This window comes from Dryobates pubescens, chromosome 4 (genome assembly GCF_014839835.1).
Source record: "Dryobates pubescens isolate bDryPub1 chromosome 4, bDryPub1.pri, whole genome shotgun sequence".
NCBI classification, from domain to species: domain Eukaryota; kingdom Metazoa; phylum Chordata; class Aves; order Piciformes; family Picidae; genus Dryobates; species Dryobates pubescens.
Window position 1 is genome coordinate 5159012 of NC_071615.1, and position 21294 is coordinate 5180305.

Here is a 21294-nt window from a genome sequence, read left to right on the forward strand (position 1 = left end):
TTTGTGGATGATATTCCAGGCACTGTGCAGCCTGCTTCGAAGAGATGCCTCCATCAATTTCAAAGCCAAAGGGAATAGCCTTGTGTCTGTCTTGGCCTGCAACCTTCTGATGGCAGCTTATGAAGAGGATGAAAACTGGCCAGAGATCTTTGTCAAGGTTGTTGAACCAAGGCTGCTTCTGCTGGACTGGGGCAGTGGTGGGCAGACTGGATAAAACTGTCTGGGGTTGGGAAATGTGCATGTGTTTGGGCAGGACAGCAGCAAAGGCTTTATTCCTGCTGCAGGCAAAGGGGATATCCAGGGGCCTGTTGCCCAGTGAGGGGAACGCAGCTGGAGGAGGCAAAAATTGGAGACTGGGCCCATGTTGTACTAACCAGAGCCTGTTGTTTTCTTTCTAAAGAGAAGTCTGCCCTAGTTGTTGAAATGCTGTGGCCTCCTTTTCCTGTTTTTGCCTTATCTTTGCTCATTACTGAGATGCCTTTGACAATCTGTGTAGGTGTAAGTGTCCCAGGGACTATTTACTTTCTAGTTGGTCTGGGGGGATTAAAAAGCCCACTCACTTAAAAAGACTAAGCTTTTAAAAGACCAACTGCTATATTTTGGTGATAAAAGTTGTAAAAATCTTTGCTACAGCTTCATCACCTTTGCTGCTTGAGAGAGTGGATGTCCAGTAGAGTTTGGAATGTAATGGTTTGGTTTTCTGCTCCTCTGTGACTTGCCTGCAGTCCTCTGCTCTGTTTTTCATCCATGCAATGGTCATGGTATTTTCCTAGTTTGCAGCTGCATATTGAATATGAACACAAACTGGGGAAGCTTCTTTGATTAACCAGAGGCACACAGGGGGGAAAAAAGGGCTTGAGCATGATTTGTGTTCTCTTCTGCAGGTCTACATTGAGGACTCCCTTGGGGAGCGCATCTGGGTGGACAGCCCTCACTGTAAGACATTTGTGGATAACATCCAAACAGCTTTTAACACCAAGATGCCTCCTAAGAGCATGCTCCTGCATGGAGAAGTTGGACGTAGTGGAGGGGACCTCAGTGCTGGTAAGATGATGTTTGGAAATGCTGGTACCATGGGGTAGGGATCTGAGGATGGAGCCTGGTGAGCTTTGTAAGTGGCTGGTGAGAAGAGTTTGGTACTGGATGGAGTCATGTCAACCAGCCTTTGAGTTCCAGGTGTTGCTTTTCCTCTCTTTGGGGCTCTATCATGTCTTGGGGATGTTTGAGGGCAGGCTGTGAAAGACGCTGGGAGAAGTGGCCTGTGTGTGATACAGTGTGAGGAAGCAACTTGTTGTGGCCTCTCAGTGTTGCTGAAAGGGATCTTTGAGAGAAGGAGAGCACCTGAGAGCATGAGTGAGTGATCTGTAGAAAGAGGAGTTGTCTTATGAAGTGTGCTGGTCTCTCTTAGGGAGTAGCCCACACCCTTCCATGACAGAGGAGGAAGACAGCCAGAGTGAGCTGCTGATTGCAGAGGAGAAAATGAGCCCAGAGCAGGAGGGCCAGCTCATGCCCAGGTACAGTGCCTCTTCCCCTCTGTGTGGCAGGCCTGTTTAGACCCACCTGCTCCTGCAGTTGTGTGGCAGGGAGCTCCCTCTCTGTCCTGTGGCATTGTTGGAAGATGCTGAGCATCAGATGAAAGTGGTTCCAGGAGAAAAGAGTACATTTTGTGTCTTTATAACCACAGAGAAGAAAGGATGCTGCTCACTGGACAGAGCAACATGTGACCACACTGGCTTGTGTGGAAGTGAATAAAATGCAGTGTGTTTGACCCAGGTATGAGGACCTTGCAGAGAGCGTGGAGGAGTATGTCCTAGACATGCTGCGGGATCAACTCAACCGGCGCCAGCCCATGGACAACGTCTCCAGGAACCTCCTTCGACTGCTGACAGCAACCTGTGGCTACAAAGAGGTGCGGCAGATGGCTGTGCAGAGGCTGGAGATGTGGCTGCAGAACCCAAAGGTAAGGGTAGGAGCTGGTGAGGTACAACTCTGATGTACCTGCTGTGGAATCCATCCAGAAGGGCTGCATACCGTACACAAGTTCCATTTCTGATCTATGGTGTCAAGTGACTGTAGCCTTCCTGCTCTTCCTCTGCAGCTGACCAAGCCAGCTCAGGACTTGCTGATGTCAGTCTGTATGAACTGCAACACCCACAGCTCAGAGGACATGGAAGTTATCTCCAACCTGATAAAAATTCGTCTCAAGCCAAAAGTCCTTCTCAACCACTACATGCTGTGTGTCAGGTGAGTCAATGACTGGGTCTGTGATGGGAAGAGAAACTCTGAAAGATGTGCCCAGGGCCTTGATGGGCTCAGTATCTCTTCACAGTGGTTTTAAACACCAACTGGGACCATGGGGTGTTCTGTGTAATATTTAAATGAATTTCATTGGCCTGGGAGTCTTTCAGTATTCCTTGCATTATTGCTGGACATAGGTGCTACTCCATCCTCTTTTGCGTGTTCAGTACTTCAAAGAGAAATCAAAACAGTGGGTCTAGCTGCAGTGGAACTTCAGCTCAATAACTTTGGTCTTGCCTTGCAGAGAGCTGCTGAATGCACACAGGGATAACCTGGGCACCACAATTAAGTTTGTGATTTTCAACGAACTATCAAATGCAAGAAATCCCAACAACATGCAGATCCTCTATACTGTGCTCCAGCATAGCTCAGAGCAAGCTCCAAAGGTAGGTGTAGTGTCCTGTGTGAGTGGCAGTGATTCCAGCACCCCTCCCAAGAGATGGATTGGCTTGAGGCTCAGATTAAATCTTTACATGGGCCACTCTGTGACCTGTGTCATAGTGTTGCCAAGTTCTATTACTGTACTTGTTAGGAATAAATGGGCATGGGCATTTTTCAACTCCCACCCTTGTGGTACTGAATATTCTTTCACCAGAGCTACGTTTTTACACCTGCTGGAGAGTCTGGAGGACTCTTTCCTTGGGTCTTCTCATTTTGTGGATGCAGATACATTGCAATGCACTGAAAGTTGTCTCTTCCTCTTTGGCCTCAGTACCTAGCAATGGTGTTCCAGGATCTTCTGACTACTAAGGACGACTACCTGCGGGCTTCTAGGGCTCTGCTGCGAGAGATCATCAAACAGACCAAACATGAGATCAACTTCCAGGCCTTCTGCCTGGGTCTGATGCAGGAGCGGAAGGAGTCCCAGTATGCAGAAATGGAATTCAAGGTTCCACTTTCTTTGACCTTTCTTCTGCTGGGTGTGCCAGTGGTGTATTGGGCTCTTCTATCTGCTTTTCTGGCTGTTCTTCCTTTTGCTGTCTGTTATCCAAGCCAGTATTTGTGTGTCTCGCCTCATAGCAGCGCTTCCATATCCCATTTCCAAACATCTGCTGTTGTCATTTTTGATGACCAAACACTTTTCCAGAAGGCAGCTTTGGGTGTTGCTGATCCAACTCACTTTTGTTTTAAGGAGCGGTTTGTCATCCACATAACTGATCTGCTGGCTGTCTCCATGATGCTTGGTATTACAGCTCAGGTGAAGGAGGCTGGAATTGCTTGGGACAAAGGAGAGAAAAAGAGTAAGCAGAACAACCTCTGAAGATGGGCTGCTTGGTAGATTTCTCTCCCTGAGGTTGTGGGAACATGGCAGCTAGCTTTAGGAGAGGGTAGATGCCTCCATTCTGAGCAGAGGCTTGGGGGTTCTTGCTGTTATCCTGAGACTGACAGTTAGGAGGTGGGGCATTTGCATGCCTGGGTGCTTCTTGTGTCCATGGAAGCAGCAGTTGAGAGACTGGGGAAGGCAACTACATACAGAGGGACCTTAAGCCTGGAGGGGTAGCTGTAAGGATTGCCAAGTGCCTAATGCTGAGAACACAGACCTTTGGGGTGGCACTGAAGTGACTGCCCAGATGCCTTCTTGCAATGCTAATTTGTCCTTGTTGCATCTTGGGGTTTTGTTGCGGCATACCTCAGAAAGTGAAGGATGTGTGCTGTCGGTGCTGGGATGCTCAAGGCTGTCCAGTATACCTCTCCCCAGTTTCCTGTTGATGCTTCAGAGCCAGAGTTACTATCTGCTCTAGAAACAGCCCCTCTCTGCTGCTTGGCTTCTGATGGGGCTGTTGATACAAGTGCAGTTTGTAACCTGCCTGTTTTTCAGACCTGGAAGTGCTGCGCTCTTTCCAGAACCAGATTGCTGCCATCCAACGAGATGCTGTCTGGTGGCTTCATACGGTCGTCCCTTCCATCAGCAAGCTGGCCCCAAAGGACTACGTGCACTGGTAAGAGAGTCAGCCTGATGGTCTGTGTTGAATACCTTCTTGAGCCTCACACAGGTGGTGTTGACTGTCCTCTTAATTTCCACAGCCTCCACAAGGTGCTCTTCACAGAACAGCCAGAAACCTACTACAAATGGGACAACTGGCCCCCTGAGAGTGACCGCAAGTGAGTGCGAGCTCCAGCCATCGCTGGCTGCAGGGGTGGAGCTGCTGTAGCTTCAGGCAGGGGAATGAGTGGATAGGATAGGATAGAATAAACCAGGTTGGAAGAGACCTTTAAGATCATTGAGTCCAACCTATCATCCAGCACTATCTAATCAACTAAACCATGGCACTGAGCACCCCATCCAGTCTCTTCCTAAACACCTCCAGTGATGGTGACTCCACCACCTCCCCAGGCAGCACATTCCGATGACCAATCACTCTTTCTATGAAGAACTCCTTCCTAACATCCAGCCTAAACCCTTACATAGCTCTCTAAAAGGCTTGGAACCCTGCTTAGATTTTTCTTCATTGGTTACATTGCCTTAAAACTGAGTGGCATTGTTTCATTCTTCATCTGTTCCCCTTCTTACTTTGGTCCTGTTCCCTGTGCCAAGCTGTTCTGCATCTTGATGTTGTAATTGTGAGAGGGCAGCCCTGACCTGCATGGTTTACTGGGGTAACACTGGGGAGCTCAAACCCAAGCAGCCTGAAGTGTAGAGGTACATGGAAACTTAGCAATATTCCAGAGACCTTTTGTTTCAAGTAGTTACATCTGGAGCTGGAGACCAGGGAAGGGGTGGTAAACTAAGCTGGGATTTATCCTCTGCTCAGATGAGTTCTGGGGTCTGTGGAGGGTTTCAGGAACCCTCATGTCACCGTCAAAAGCTGTGAGATTGATGTTTCCCATCTCATGCAGCTTCTTCCTCCGCCTCTGCTCCGAGGTGCCCATCCTTGAAGACACGCTGATGCGCATCCTTGTGATCGGTTTGTCGCGGGACCTTCCCCTCGGCCCTGCGGATGCCATGGAGCTTGCTGACCACTTGGTGAAGAGGGCTGCGGCCGTGCAAGCAGATGGTGAGCACACAAAACTCCAGCCAGCCAGTGGTTCCTTCTGTCTATCCTCTTATGGCTACCCAGGGCTGAGGTGACTCCCACCATGTGCCAAAGAGCCTTTGCATCACTTGAAGCATGTTTAGTTGTGATGCCTAAGCACTGGGCTCAAAGCCAGACACTGATTGCTGTTGCTTTCTTACTAGAGAAGCTGCTTCTTTTCTCCTACTGTTTCTCCCTGTTCCAGACCAGACTGGATGAGGCCTTGAGCAACTAAATCTAGTTGAGAGGTGTCCCTTCCAACCAGAGCCATTCTGTGATTCTATGACTGTGTGATGTCACATTTACCATCAATACTCTTCCTAACAACCGGGGGGCCACCAGGCCCCCCGGCCTTTGTTGTCACCACCACCATCACCCAGTGTGCACCATGGGCACTCACCAGTGATGAGAGGAGGATCCTCCAGCCCAGATGGGCTCCGCTTAGGGTTTCTGCCTTTCCTGGGAGGCATTAAATAGGGGAGTGGGTGGGGAGGGCCAAGTGGCCACAACTGGGGTGGGAGGAGACTCCCAACAGAGCCCAGGTGCCCTGTGTTTGAGGGCAAAAAGGGGGAAAATGGGGCAGGTGGGGTGGAAAAGGGGCAGGCTGTGAAATCAGTGTTATTGAGAAAGAATGGAGGTTAAAATAATATTAAAATATGAATTATGGACTTTTAGTGATTGCTAGATGCTTAACATGGCTACCTTCAGGATGTTCCACTCCTCTTGGATATTAGATAATTTATTGACAAGGTGGTGGGGTCGACATCCCTGCAGGTGTTTAGGAAAAGCCTGAATTGAGGCACTTAGTGCCATGGTCTAGTTGATGAGTTAGGGTTGGGTGATTGGTTGGACAAGGTTTAGGTTGGATGTTAGGAGGAAATTCTTCACAGAGAGAGTGATTAGCCATTAGAATGGGCTGCCTAGGGAGGTGGTGAAGTCACCATCACTGGTGGTGTTTAGGAAGAGACTGGGTGGGGTGCTTGGTGCCATGGTTTAGTTGATTAGATGATGCTGGATGACAGGTTGGACTCGATGATCTCAAAGGTCTTTTCCAACCTGGTTTATTCTATTCTATTCTATTCTATTCTATTCTATTCTATTCTATTCTATTCTATTCTTCTGTGAGGGAGTGTTTGTGGCTTTATTGGTTGTTTCAAGGATGCTGAACTGTGAATACCCTCCTAAAGTTGCAAGCTAGCTCTTAAAATTCATTTCAATCCTTTATACATACTGTAAAATGGATAGACATGCAAAAATGAAAGTGTTGGCAGTGAAAGTAATTAACCCATGTGTTGTGTGCTCCTCCCAACTCCATTATTCAAACAGATAGAAAAGCAGCCTTAACTCTTACCCCTTTTATCAATTCATTCAGTGTTTGTCTGAATTCCTGCATCCTTGGAGAGCATGCCTGTTCAGCTGAGCTGTATGTGTTGAAGGGGTTGTCAGAGTTTGATTCTCAGCACTGGTTAGGCCGCACCTTGAGTGCTGTGTCCAGTTCTGGGCCCCTCAGTTTAAGAAGGACATTGAGACACTTGAATGTGTCCAGAGAAGGGCAACGAGGCTGGGGAGAGGCCACAAGCACAATCCCTACGAGCAGAGGCTGAGGGAGCTGGGGTTGTTTAGCCTGGAGACCAGGAGGCTCAAGAGAGACCTTATTGCTGTCTACAACTACCTGAAAGGTGGTTGTAGCTAGGAAGGGGTTGGTCTCTTCTCCCAGTCAGCCAGCACCAGAACAAGAGGACACAGTCTCAAGATGCACCAGGGGAAGTTTAGGCTGGAGGTGAGGAGAAAGTTCTTCCCAGAGAGAGTTGTTAGCCATTGGAATGTGCTGCCCAGGGAGGTGGTGGAGTCACCATCCCTGGAGGTGTTCAAGAGGGGATTGGACATGGCACTTAGTGCCATGGCCTAGTCATGAGGTCTGTGGTGACAGGTTGGACTTGATGATCTTTGTGGTTTCTTCCAACCTTGGTGATACTGTGATACTGTGAAGTGTGTCTGAGTTGTGAAAAAGATACAGGTCTCATATTGGATGCCTTTGAGGAAAAAACCTGCCCTTAAGAATTTAAACCAAATTGGAGCTGAAAAGCTCAATATCCTTACATATTGACTTGTAGCTCTTTTAAATGTTGCTGCTTTAGAAGTGGTGGGTTTTTGTTCTGCAATATCATGAGAACAAGCCCACAATACCACAGCTGCTTGAAGTAAAATCCTTCTCAAAGGACTTTCAGCCAGATAGAGAGGTCAATAACTTGTTTTGTCTTTTCTTCTCCTTCTCCAGATGTTGAGGTCCTGAGGGTAGAAAGAATCCAGCTGATTGATGCAGTTTTAAATCTGTGCACTTACCACCATCCAGAGAATATCCAGCTACCCCCAGGGTAAGGCTTATCACACAATCTTCTTGTGATCTGGCTCATTTTCACCTTGTCACAGTTCTCCCAGCTCACAGATTTTAAGGTGGTTTTCCCTATTACAATTTGTAATAACAAAATCATCAGGAGAACTTTTCAATGTCATGTTCAGGTCAGAATTTCTCAGTAGCAGTTAAGACCTGAATCATGCAATGGACTTTTCCTCTGCAAGCACTCTGACCTTTCTGCTCTAGAAATTTTCAGCTGAGCTCTGCTGTCCCTCCTGAGAGAAGCTGTTCTGGGATTTGGTTTTGCCTTTTTGTTTTTTTTTCATCACTGAACTGGTATGACTCAATATAAACAATGCATGATTAAAGAGAAAAGCAGTCTTGAGATGAACTTAAATAACCAAATCTGACCACTTGTATCTGTTGATGGCTTTTGCAGGTACCAGCCTCCAAATCTAGCTATTTCGACCCTCTACTGGAAAGCCTGGCCTCTCCTGCTTGTAGTAGCTGCATTCAATCCTGAAAACATTGGTGAGTGTGGATATTTCTCAGGGCACTAGCTCTGTTGCAGAAATTGACTGGGGTGCTTTCTGCTGAAGCCTGGTTCCCTGTGTTCAAGGTGTGTGCTGGGTTAATGAGACAACTGCAGTTAAAATGCAGAGTGTGGGTGTTTGGACCAGCATGTGACTGGTATCATATTGCCTGCTCTCTTAAATGTGGTGAGCTGTTCCAAAGAGAGTTTGTGGTGTGTCTCCTCACCCTGGAACGTGTTGGAATGTGTATAAAGCTCCTTACTTTTTCCTGATGGCTGTTTTCTTCCCTGCTGCAGGTCTGGCTGCATGGGAGGAGTATCCCTCTCTAAAGATGCTCATGGAAATGGTCATGACCAAGTGAGTATGCTTAAAGCCCTACAGAAGTCAAGTAGACCACTGAGAGCACATATTTCTGAATGAAGATTGTGCCAGCTGGCTCCTTCCTTTGCAGTGGGACTAGTGTAAAATAAACTGGCTGGCAGTTTGAATGGGGAAAGTGCTTTTCCCCAAGAGAAATCTTACAAGCAAGGGAGTAAAGCTGAGGAAAAGGGAGAGATAACTGTGATGTGCCTTGCTGAAAAGGTCTTAGTCTCCTCAGCCCTGTGGGGAAGCTGCCTCCTTTTTCCTGTGTTGTGTAACGGAGCTGAGGTCCTGGGAGCTTTCTGACTGTTGTTTGTGAGTTTTGAATAGGCCAAGGTAACCATTTTGAATCACTGATTTATTTTTGCAGTAATTACTCCTATCCTCAGTGTACCTTGACGGATGAGGAGACCCGCACAGAGATGATTAACCGGGAGCTCCAAATCTCCCAGCGAGAAAAACAGGAGATTCTGGCATTTGAGGGTCATCTGGCTGCTGCATCTACCAAACAAACAATTACTGAGAGCAGCAGCCTTTTGCTGTCCCAGCTGACAAGTCTGGACCCTCAGTAAGTAGCTTTCTACAGCCTGCTGCTATCATGAAATCCCAGTTAATGCAAGTCAGAAACCCTGCTGCTCACAGAGGGGTTGGTGTGGACAAGAAGAGCTTGTGGGCTACGTGTCACATATGGTCCTTGTCCTATTTCCACCTGCACATGGCCCTCATGCACTACTGAACTGACTGATGCTCATCAACACCAGAGTAAAAGTTTGCCTGTGGATAACTTCTTGTTTCTCTGGCAGGGGCCCCCCTCGCAGACCTCCACCGCATGTCCTGGAGCAGGTGAAAAGCCTGAACCAGTCGCTCCGCTTGGGCCACCTCCTGTGTCGCAGTCGTCATCCCGACTTTCTTCTCAACATCATTCAAAGACAGGTGGGCTCTCCTGATGGCTTGGCTCTGTTGGGGTCTGATCCCTTGTCTCTGGAATTTCAGCGGAGCGAGAGGCAAAAGGAAGCTAAGAAAGATGCATGGGAAAGTGGTTTACTGCTGAGGAATTGTGTGATCGATGTCCTGCACATCTGTTCTGCTAATGGTGCATTGTTATTCTCCTGTTTCCTAGGCCTCATCTCAGTCAATGCCTTGGCTGGCAGATCTGGTTCAGTCCAGCGAGGGCTCCTTGGATGTCCTACCTGTGCAGTGCCTTTGTGAGTTCCTGCTTCATGACGCTGCTGATGAGTCAACGTCAGGTGAAGAAGAGGAGGAGGGCGAGAGTAAGGAGCAGCGTGCCAAGAAACGCCAGGTGAGGAATCTCTTGAGGATCACTTCCCTTACCTGGTTCCTGTGCATCCTGGACTTGATTTCACTGGAAAGGCCAACTTCTCACTCCACAGAGACAACAGAAACAGCGACAGTTGCTCGGGCGGCTGCAAGACTTGCTGCTGGGCCCCAAAGCAGACGAACAGACGACCTGCGAGGTGCTTGACTACTTCCTACGACGCCTGAGTTCTTCCCAGGTGGCCTCACGGGTCCTGGCCATGAAGGTGAGCAAAATGAAAATCATGACTGGGATTTGTCAGAAGCTGAAGGCAGAGTCCTACATTCTTAGGAGCCCAGAGCCAGTGCAGTAAAACTGTTTCGTGTCACCCTTCTTCAGTAACTTGTCTCCATCTCCAAACGCTATCAAATGCACTTCTACTCCCTGCTGCTCAGAAGTCTTTTTCTGTTCAACAGCCAAGTAGTATTTTTCTTAAGATAGAGCTGGGTTTTGCTCTTTCCTGTGAAGTTCAGGTGCAGACTCAGCAGATCATGTGCTACATGGAGTAATTGGCAGCAGCTGCTGTCTGGGGGGAATGTAAATGAGTGTGCCTGGTGCTCTAGAGCATAGTCAAGGCAAGCAGAATTGCAGAGAGCTCAAAAACATTATGCTTAGAGAAGACTTCAACTTCAAGCAGGGCAGCTGTCAAGCAAACACATTTTATGAGAGCTAAACTCCATTGTGTGCTGCATTTGGATCATTCCATGATGTTTGAAGCTTAGTTTTATTGCATTCACTGGTATGAAGCTAGCAGTTGAGCTGTGGCATCAAAGGCAACAGCTGTGTTCGTGTGACTTCTGCAGGGCCTGTCCTTAGTGCTGTCAGAAGGGGGACTGCGTGATGGAGAGGAGAAAGATCACCCCATGGAGGAAGACTCTGGTGATTCTGAACTGCTGCAGGGATATCAGTGGCTGCTGAGAGACCTCCCAAAGCTGCCACTGTTTGACAGTGTCAGAGCAACAACAGCTCTTGCTTTGCAACAGGTAAGCGTGAGTAGCTGGAAGGGATCAGTGGACAGCGTATTCTTTGTCCTCCTTGTGCTAAAACCAGGCTGGAACAGGTTTCCAAGAGAGGTGATTTGCCACAAATCCAGCTGTCCACCTAAGACCACCATGGCCATTAAACCATGTCCTGAAGTTCCACGTACACAGGTTTCTTGGACACCTCCAAGGAGAGCGACTCCACCACCTCTCTGGGCAACATATTCTAATGCCTGGAATGCTTGCACAAGAATTATTATGGTGCTTGTTTCATTAAATTCTGATTTCTGATGAGAGGAATTCTCATTCTAGGCCATCCACATGGAGACAGATCCCCAGACCATCAGTGCTTACCTGGTGTACCTGTCCCAGCATGCCCCAGTGGAGGAGCAGGGACAGCACAATGACCTTGCTCTGGTGAGAGGCTGGGTTGCTATGGCAGAGGGATGGCATGGGGTGACCTAGCATGTCTCAGGCCAGTGGTGACATGGGACCTGCTGTACCAGCAGGATGAGTTTTTATGGGAGCATGTGAATCTGATAACTCTTGTTTGTGTTTCTGCACATGTGTTGGAAGGTTTCATGCCCTCATTCTGTGTCTTTTTAGGGTTCCATCTCTGGGTGCTTTTTTTATTGCTTTTATGCTCATGTGCTCTTTCTAGCTCCATAGATCTGTTTAGATATGTGGAGAAGGTTCATTGATAAGTCAGCAGATCTGTTTCTCTTCAGAGAAATGCAGATTTCTGCTAGGTAAAAGCTCACTTTGTAAAGGGATGCATCAGAACACGGCTGTGCTGTGAGTGGGGACGCTGTAAGGTATCACAAGATGCATGCACAGCACTGTGGTGGTTGCCCTATTGTGGCGGTTCTCTTGACTCTACACCTTGATCTCCAGAGTGCTGTTAACTAGGCTGATGATGGAAACTGGAGAATGGAATGGAATGGAATGAAATGGAATGGAATGGAATGGAATGTATGGAATAGTCTAGACTAGAATAGAATAGAATAGACCAGGTTGGAAAAGACCTTTGAGATCATCAAGTCCAACCTATCATCCAGCACCATCTAATCAACCAAACCATGGCACCAAGCACCCCATCCAGTCTCTTCTTAAACACTTCCAGTGATGGTGACTCTACCACCTCCCTGGGCAGCCCATTCCAATGGCCAATCACACTTTCTGTGAAGAGCTTCTTCCTAACATCCAGCCTAAACCTCCCCTGGCAAAGCTTGAGAGATGCAGTGAAACAGGAGGACCTGACTGTGTTTAATCAGGAAAGACTTCAGGAGACTATTATCCAGGAAACTGGGGAATGAGGTGCAGTGAAGCAGGAGGACCTGGCTGTGTTTAATCAGGAAAGACTTCAGGAGACTATTATCCAGGAAACTGGGGAATGAGATGCAGTGAAACAGGAGGACCTGGCTGTGTTACTCAGGAAAGACCTCAGGAGACTTTTCTCCTGGAAACTGGGGAATGAGGTGCAGTGAAGCAGGAGGACCTGGCTGTGTTATTCAGGAAAGACCTCAGGAGACTTTTCTCCTGGAAACTGGGGAATGAGGTGCAGTGAAGCAGGAGGACCTGGCTGTGTTATTCAGGAAAGACCTCACGAGACTCTTCCCCTTGCAGGATGTAGCCCGGCTGATAGTGGAGCGCTCCACCATCATGTCTCACCTCTTCTCCAAGCTCTCCTACTCTGCTGAATCAGATGCAGTGCTCGTTGCTCTCCTCTCCATCTTCTCTCGCTACATCAAACGCATGCGCCAGAGTAAGGAGGGCGAGGAGGTGTACAGCTGGGTGAGTGCCTCCCTGCCTCTCTTAAGCAAGTAACAAAAAGCTGGACAAGAGGCCCTTTATGGGCTACTGAGTGTGTACAAACCATGTCTGGCTCAAGCATTCCCTGCTCTGAAACCAGCTGGATGTTGGCATCCAGGCAGGCGTGTGCATGTGTAAACAGCTTCTTTTTAACTTCTTGAGCGTGTTTTGTGGATGCTGGTGGGGGTATTTGTCTTGATGGAAGTTGAGTCTGACTAAATTTGTCCATTCTTATCGTCTCCTTTCTTCTGTCTCTCACACATTCTCCTTTCTCTCCCTGCCTTTGTTCATCTTGGATTTTTTTGTGCCTTTTTCCAGTCAGAGTCCCAGGATCAGGTGTTCCTTCGTTGGACCAGTGGGGAAACAGCCACCATGCACATCCTTGTGGTTCATGCCATGGTTATTCTCCTGACACTAGGGCCACCCCAAGGTTAGTGAAGTATGCTCAGATTTATTCAAGGGGTCTTGGACAATACAGTGAGCCTTTCCTCTGTCTTCCATCTCCTAAAGGGTTAGACTGATGTTAATCTTTCTACTCATAGGGTTGTCCCCTGCAGTACTTGTCTGTAGCTGTAGCATCCATGAGTTTAGTGCTGCAGAGAGTGAAGTATTTGCAGGCTTATTTTTTTGCCTTCTGCAGACAGGAGGAAATATTAAAATGATGGTGGTGCTCCCCTGCTCAACAAGAAAGTCTCAGAGACCTCCAGCAGTGTGAGAACCAGGCACTGAGATAGGTAGTTGATATTCCCACTTGACAGTGTTCGTTCCCAAGTTGTTTCTGGCTGTGTCCTGGTGTATGGTTTGTATAGAGAAGGGCAGGGTCTTGCAAGTGCTTATGAGCACTGGAGATAATTTTGTGTCCACTCTTAAGCAGGGGATGGTGATTTTTATACCTTACTGGATATCTGGTTCCCGGAGAAAAAGCCTCTTCCTACTGCTTTTCTGGTTGACACCTCAGAGGAGGCTCTGCTGCTCCCTGACTGGCTGAAGCTACGGATGATCCGCTCGGAGGTTCCACGTCTTGTGGATGCAGGTGAGCCTGGGGGATGTTTGTTCGTGTTTCAGAACCTCCTGAAAGGAAGTAGAGGAGCTTCCCTGCCCAAGTCCAGCCATCCCACTTGAGTGCCTTTGAGTGGAGCTGTCCATCACTGCAGATGCTGCAGCTGAGCAGGGAGCTTGAATTTAGAGAGCAGCATGCCTGGATTTTGTGACAGTTGCAATCTAATCACACAGTAGCTTCTCTGCCACGTCCCTTAGGGCTGTAAAACAGATGTTGAGAGTATGAGCTGGTTCCAGGCAGGGAATGTTATGCTATGTTCTAGGGTTATTCCCTACTTAGCCATGATGTGTAGTTTGTCTGCCAGGGGTTTGAGAACTGATAAGACTTCACTAACTCTCAGACCCCACAAGTTAATCTCCACAGCATTAAGAGCAGAACCAAGTGAAAGCTGAGACTGAAAAGGGGGTCATTGCCTTTGATAGGGCTCCTGACTGCAGCATGGAAGGCATTTCCTTCCATTCTGATCCAAGTGCTGAGTCTTGCTGGCTTTTACACGCAGCCTCTATTCCTTTAAAAGTAGGGGAGTGAGTCTGTATGGACACTGCACTTTCTGTGTGTTTCAAAGGCTAATGGGGGCCTCTGACCTGGAGCCCCATCTTTGTCACAGCAGTTCAGACTGAACTAAGCTGTGCAGTCTCCAGACAGCAGGTACAGCACTGCTTCCATGGGGTATGCTGTGCTTGCAATGTGGGAAGCAGTGCCTGAAGGATCTAAGTTACACCTGTAGTTAGCTATCCATGCACAGCTTGTCAGTGCCCTTTCTTCTCAGTATTCAGAGCTTTCATTCCATTCTTACTAATTAAATGACAGCTCTCTATAGCCAGTGATTGAATTATTGAATAATTCCTGCCTGCAGCCATCAACAGATAGGGTGGAAGTTATTTTTTAATACAAGTGATTGGGTTCTTGAGGTTTTGATCAAATTAAACAGAAGATCAAATTATCCAGTGAGTGAATTAGCTGGAAGATGCAATAAGAAGGCAGTGATTTGCAGAGGAAAGAAAACATACAGGCAGCTGTCAGACCTCTGGCTTTGGGCTCTCTATGGTCCTGTCATTGACATATCACTGTTGGTCCAGCCAAAAGCACAAGGATCAGGTAATAAAGATGACCCTCTGTGGGCAACTCAGAGGTCCTCAGACTCAGTGTTTGTCTATTTCAGCCCTGCAGGACCTGGAACCACAGCAGCTGCTTCTCTTTGTTCAGTCCTTTGGAATCCCAGTTTCCAGTATGAGCAAACTTTTGCAGTACCTGGATCAGGCAGTATCTCATGACCCGCAGACACTGGAGCAGAACATCATGGACAAGAGTAAGAGCTTCAGATGAGGCTGACAAGGCATTTTACTATGTCTTGAACAGTTCTCATGAGTACCTCCTGTGACCTCCTTGGAAAAATCCGAGCTAGTTCAGCACACTGTGCTCAGGCTGCTTTGGCATCCTGTTGCTGCTGTAGGCACCACCCTGGAACTTGTCAGGGTGGGCCTTGGCTGCGTTTCCTGAAGTGGATAAAGATGTTGTGGATTGAATGGAGAGTAAAAAGTAATTTTGAGGCGCCTTTGTAAAAACAAGGCTTGAAAGCATCATGCTTACCAAGTCCAAAGGAACAGCAAATCCTCTTGCTATGGGAGCTGTACAGACAGCAGCCAGTTCTGTCCTGCTTTACTGAAGAGGGTGAGATGGTGATGTCTTCTTATCTTTTCCCTTCTCAGACTACATGGCTCACCTTGTGGAGGTTCAGCATGAGAGAGGAGCAACAGGAGGCCAGACTTTCCACTCCCTGCTCACTGCCTCCTTACCAGCCCGAAGAGGTATTGCCTGGCATAGCCTCAACTTTGAGTATCAGATCTTCCAAACTTACTTCCTCTGTTGCTATTTAAGAAGGAAAGGAAGAGCTGCCTTCAAAAGGGGTTGTGCTGCAAAAATATCAGTAAGCTGCAGTTAGACACCAGTCCTTGCATGAGTTTTTGGTTCCTAGCAAAGGGAGAAATTCCAGTGTTTTTGGAGTTTATTACAATGAGTTGTTCTGAGTGATGTGGAAAATAGTTCTTGGCCTCAGGAGAAAAGCTACTGAATTCCTCAGTAGTTAGAGGCTGTAAAGCTGAAGGTGATCCAGTGTTGGGGCTTCAGATCCTAGCTACCATAATGATATTTTTCTTTCTTTTATTCCTCTTGCAGACAGTGCTGAGACTGCAAGGTCAAAATCTAGTCCTGAGAACTCTCAAGGCCAGAACCGGATCCGGGCCTTAAGCCAGGTCCGTGTTCTGGGCCCAGAAGATGATCTGGCAGGCATCTTTCTGCAGGTACTGGTATAACCTCTAGCTGATAGCTGCTTCCCTGTAGCAGCTTTACAAAATCCATTTCTCTTATTTGCCTCTTCTGACCCCTTCCTCCTGCAGGGTTTGCAGGCAACAAGTACAGAAGTCCTGCATGCAGTGAGGCTGTGCCATTACAGCCTGGTGGGATTGATGCTGGAAGGATGTTTTTTCTTGTAGGTTGAACATGGTGTGGCTTTTGGTCATGCCTAATGCTGTCAGCACCTACTCTAGCCCGTTACTGTCTCAGCACCTTGTTTGTTCTGTGTGTAGTCCCTTTCCTTTCAGCAGTAGAGGGAGGTTTTGTGAAGTGCTTTGCAGGGCCTCGGCAGCAAACAGCATTTGTACACTGGCTTGTCTACTTGCAGGGCCTCCCTCTCTCCATTGACTCCAGAAGGAGGCTACAGAGAATTAATTGGCCGAGTTGGATGCCTGTGTTTGGATAGTATGGTGATTCCCCAACAGAGTCAGCATTGATAGTCATGGTGGGGTTGCATAGGTGCTGTGTGTGTTCCTGTACCAGGCATTACCAGACTGAGAGAGTTAGGACTATTCAGTCTGCAGAAAAGAAGGCTCCAAGGAGACCTATTGTGGCCTTTCAGTATCTTAAGGGACCCTACAAGAAAGCTGGGGAGGGACTTTTTAGGATGTCAGGTAATGATAGGACTAGGGAGACTGGAAACAAAAATAGAAATGAGTAGATTCAGATTGGATGTTAGGAAGAAACCTCCACCATGAGGGTGGTGAGACAGTGGAACAGGTTGCCCAGGGAGGTGGTAGAAGCCTCATCCCTGGAGATTTTTAAGGCCAGGCTGGATGCGGCTCTGAGCAAGCTGATGTAGTGTGAGGTGTCCCTGCCCATGGCAGCGGGGTTGGAACTGGATGATCCTTGAGGTCCTTTCCAACCCTAACAATTCTATGATTCTATGATTCAAATCTTGAAAAAGCCGTGGTGGGAAGTTCCAGTTAGCCCAGTATGGTTGTACAAGGTAAATCAGTCCTCTGCCTCAGGATGTTTATGGTATAGCAAGTCATAGAAGCATGGGCAGGGACCCCTCACACCAGATCACTAGATCAGGTTTGATTTGCTCTCATGAACTGATTTCCTACCAGCTTTTCCCACTGAACCCGGACCCACGATGGCAGAACTCCAACCTGCGCCCGCTCGCCCTGGCGCTGCAGCAGGCCCTGGGGCAGGAGCTGGCTCGTGTCCGCCAGGGGAGCAGCCAGGCCGGCGGCATCACCGCGCGGCTCCTGCAGGCCCTGGCGGCGCTGATGAACTCCCCACACGGCGGTGCCCTGGTGATGGCCATGCACCGGCACCACTTCATCTCCTGCCCGCTGATGCGCCAGCTCCACCAGTACCAGGTGAGTGCTGTAAGAGGAGAGTCTGTAGCACTGAACAGAGGGGTAAGGAGGGAAGCCTCTGGTGTATCTGATCTGCTGCCTGCACACCTTCCACCTGTGTGATGCTGGAGATGGAGCCTGAGGAGCACGGCACAGAGGGACTCGGGTAGCATGGGCATAGGTATCCAGGTATATGGGAGCTGCATGTGGGGTTTGGTGTGGTGAACCTTACATCAGTGGGTAACTGCAGCAGTGTGGATTTGAGTCTGTGAGTCTCTGTTGGATTTGGGATCCTAGTCTGTGGTGTTGTGTAGCATGGACATGGCTTGCCTGCCAAGGCATCTGCAGAAAAGTCAGGAGCTGAGGGTTGTAATTCCTTAAGAAAATCTTCAGAGCAGGCTGAGATTTATCCAATGAAATCCCTTGTTCCTTTCATCATGTTACCCTTAGTTACACTGGGAGGTGTTTTGTGGATGACTGAGTTTTGCTTTGCGTTTGTACACTAGACCCCACTGCCTTCACTTCAGTGAGCCATGGCCTAACAGAGTAAGCTCTGGGTATGGGCAGCATGTGCCACTATCTGCACCTGTCCTGCTCTGTTGTATTCCTGAATTGTGTGTGAACAAGTCTCTTGCTTCACTCCCCAGCGCTGCATGCCACAAGACACTGCCTTCTCCTCACTCTTCTTCAAAGTCCTCATGCAGATGCTGCAGTGGTTGGAGAACCCTGCAGTGGAAGATGGTCCTCTGCGTGCTCAGCTGAAGGCCTTTGCTGTGCAGTACTCCTCAAGACACAGGATCAATGATGGTACTGGCATTGTGCAGCTTGTGGACAAAGTGGGACAAGAAAGGGACAGAAACAGAACTGCACCCACAGCAGGAAGTGTGGTGGGCTGCTTTTTGGAGATGTAATGCTTAGGAGTAGTGAAGAGAGGTTTTGTGCTGTGCTGCATCAACTCCATGAGGATGCAGACAAGTGGCTTGGCTCTGGGGATTTGCAGTGGACACCTGGTAGCATCTCACCAAGCAGAGAAGATCTTTCAGGGGAAATTGCTCAGACCAGAAATTCTATGCTAGCAGTAGTCCTGAAAGATGAGCATGGGAGAATGCCTCTGGAACAAGGTCACATCATAGCTTGTAGAGTTCATTATCCTCTCCCTTCCATTGGGAAGAGGAATCTATAACCAAGAGATTAGGCATGGAAGTGGTAAAATGGCACTGGAGAGTAGTGTGTTTGTATGTTTGTGTAGTTGTGGCCTGGAGTCAGGTGGGACACCTGCAGAGGAGAAGTCTGTGGGGACTGACTTGGCCCTGTGATTTCTTTGCAGTTCGAGGAGGTTTCTTGCACCTCACCGAAGCTCTGACTTTCCGTCGTGAGCCTGACTTGATCAGCTCCACGGTTCGTGCCATCATTGCAACCCTGAAATCAGGAGAGAAGTATAATGTGGAGCCAGAGGTCATCAGCAAAGGTATGGCTGTCCTTCTGCTCTCCTTCCCTCTTGCAGCAGCAGCGTGAACTTCCAGGCCAGCAAGGGAGTGCCTGCTGTGCAGGCTGTAGGAAGCTGCTTTCTGTCTGGATTGGAAAATATGAGCTGATCTAAACTTGGTCCTATCTTGTGTCACCTCCTTCTCCTGCACTGGGATGTGGGTTTATAAATTGGGATCTGGGGCTGGGATTAAGTCTCCCAGCAAACTGTTGGTTTCCACCAAGAAAATGAGAAGCAGAAGCCTGCTATCCCAGATAGAAATGGCTTCCTTCTTCCTTACTGAGCCAGGCTCTCAGGAATTCTGGAGTGATGGCCTTCATGATACTCTTACAATGTTCCATGGTTTTCACTGCCTCCTGAAGTTAACAAGTGTCACCTTTATCCCTCTGCTAGTCCTTCAAGGTCTGATTGAAACTCAGTCTCCATACTTGGAGGAGCTCTTGACTGTCCTCTTCTCGGCTACTTTTGAGACCACTGCCAGATTTCCTGCCATGAAACCAATTGCTGTGGTGAGCTCCTTGTTGCTCCAGGACAAAGAAGAAACACCTGTGAAGAAGGAGCCGGACAGTTGCAGGTAAGCCTAGGCAGTGATGGGAATTCACTGGTAGATCTGGGTTCATGATGTCACCATTGACACTGGCTTTGTTTTCTCCTCAGTACTGAAGCAGCTTGGCTAGGGCCTTCCTCTGGTCTTCTTAATGACTGGCTGGAGATGTTGGACCCAGAGGTGATCAGCAGCTGCCCTGACCTCCAGCAGAAGCTACTGTTCTCCTGGAACAAAGTAAGAACTGTTGGGCAGAGAACCGCTCTGCTGAAAGCACAGGGGAACTGACCTGCACCTGGAAAGAGGGCCTGGGGTAGTTTTATGTTTTGTCACATGTTCCAAAGGAGCTGATTAGAATAGGGTCCTCTGGGTCTTTCTCAGTGCAAGTGGTTCATCTTCTCTTTACATTTCCTTAGCTGTGCATTAGAGACACAACAAAGTCCCACAACCTCCCAGCCAGCTGTGTTTTCATTGGTATTTTTGTGGCCAGATAAGGAGTTTGCCCAGAAGTGCAATGCCAAAGCTAAGACTAAAACTGAACTTCACAGCTGATGCCATGTTGTTATAAAGTATTGCAGTTCAAATGCTGAATCCATGGGTTGTTTTCTGTGCTGTCTGCCTGCCTGGATCATCATCTTTGTGTAATGTACACAGTGTCTCCTACATCTTCCTCTGCTTATTACATCTATTCCATGTTTGGCCCTTGCAGGCAGGGTCCCAGGTGCCCTCCTTCCGCCCGTATCTCTTGGCTCTTCTGACTCACCAGTCCAGCTGGACCACACTGCACCAGTGCATCAGGCTTCTGCTGTGCAGAAACCAGGAGCAAAGGTGAGTCTTGGTTTTTCAGGCCCAGCAAGGAGTTTTGGGTTGGATGACTCGCTGTGTCTGAGAGAGAACAAACAGAAGCTGAGAACAAGAGCTGCCACATTTCACAGTGCTTCTGCCAGATGTAACCCAGCCAAAATAAGGCTTTGTGAGAAGGCTGCTGATTCCAGTCATGCTGATTTGTGTACCTTGATACAAATATTACCTGCTGCTTGATGGAAGCAGCACATAAAGCTTTGGCTGTGTTCTAACCAGGAAGTGCTAATGGCTGAATAATCCAGCCAGCATTGCCCTTGTTGATAATCTTTGTGAACATGGGCTTTGCAAGATGGCTTGGATAGCGAACTGACAGCAGTCTCTGTACTTGGGCAGGCTCTGCTGGATCTTTTGGTTGTACTAAACTCCATTACCAGTCTTTCCCTAACCCACTTCTTTGCATGTGGCTCCCAGAAGCAGCCCCAGCTCTCAGTTTCTATGCTTTGCTCCCATATACCAAAGTGCTGCTTAAGGACCAGGGAATGCTAACACCTAATGGTAGTAATTCAGGACATAACTGAACTCGCAGAACTTGTGAAGCTGGTGGTATTTCAGTTTGCTTGCTTTTTTGTTGTTGGTCTCTTGCTCACTAACAATTTAACAACAAGCAGGGTAGGATGTTCTGTACACTAGGTGTCAGGGCAGGGCCGAACAGCCCCAGCACAAACCCAGACAGACCTTCACGTGTCTAGACATGGTCCTGTCACTGGGCCAGTAGGGACACTGCTCTGATGGTACCAGTTGCTTGTGCTGATGACCAACTTCTGGTTTTGCAGTGCAAGACTCTGTGTAGCTGCCACACTCTTGCTGAAAGCCATTTGTTCAGCTCCCTACCCTGTGCTGTGCTCATTGCAACAAATATTTAGTCATAATCTGGGAACAGAACCAAAGCCCTTCTTGGGACTTAATGGATCCTATTTTTACATTGGCAGATGTTTCTTTATTCACAGTGCTCAGGATGTTTAGAGACGTTTCCATGTGTTTGTGTGCTGCCTGAGGGCTGTGTTGACTCTAAT

General features: G+C 48.2%; 1 protein-coding gene across 1 annotated transcript in view; it reads left to right on the forward strand.

Annotated features, from left to right (window-relative positions):
- Positions 1–21294, forward strand: part of INTS1 (integrator complex subunit 1) — a 32417-nt gene that overhangs the window by 1701 nt on the left and 9422 nt on the right. The window contains exons 4-35 of the mRNA XM_054180239.1: positions 20–157; positions 885–1044; positions 1409–1514; positions 1774–1960; positions 2099–2244; positions 2543–2684; positions 3011–3187; positions 3431–3539; positions 4118–4238; positions 4324–4401; positions 5137–5294; positions 7591–7687; positions 8108–8199; positions 8498–8558; positions 8932–9129; positions 9365–9494; positions 9682–9861; positions 9953–10102; positions 10680–10859; positions 11169–11273; positions 12483–12650; positions 12987–13098; positions 13540–13701; positions 14891–15037; positions 15438–15536; positions 15904–16028; positions 17154–17408; positions 18035–18194; positions 18715–18855; positions 19267–19447; positions 19531–19654; positions 20127–20245. Of these exons, the coding sequence (XP_054036214.1) occupies positions 20–157; positions 885–1044; positions 1409–1514; positions 1774–1960; positions 2099–2244; positions 2543–2684; positions 3011–3187; positions 3431–3539; positions 4118–4238; positions 4324–4401; positions 5137–5294; positions 7591–7687; positions 8108–8199; positions 8498–8558; positions 8932–9129; positions 9365–9494; positions 9682–9861; positions 9953–10102; positions 10680–10859; positions 11169–11273; positions 12483–12650; positions 12987–13098; positions 13540–13701; positions 14891–15037; positions 15438–15536; positions 15904–16028; positions 17154–17408; positions 18035–18194; positions 18715–18855; positions 19267–19447; positions 19531–19654; positions 20127–20245 (4508 nt within the window). The remainder of the gene's footprint in view (positions 1–19; positions 158–884; positions 1045–1408; positions 1515–1773; positions 1961–2098; positions 2245–2542; positions 2685–3010; positions 3188–3430; positions 3540–4117; positions 4239–4323; positions 4402–5136; positions 5295–7590; positions 7688–8107; positions 8200–8497; positions 8559–8931; positions 9130–9364; positions 9495–9681; positions 9862–9952; positions 10103–10679; positions 10860–11168; positions 11274–12482; positions 12651–12986; positions 13099–13539; positions 13702–14890; positions 15038–15437; positions 15537–15903; positions 16029–17153; positions 17409–18034; positions 18195–18714; positions 18856–19266; positions 19448–19530; positions 19655–20126; positions 20246–21294) is intronic.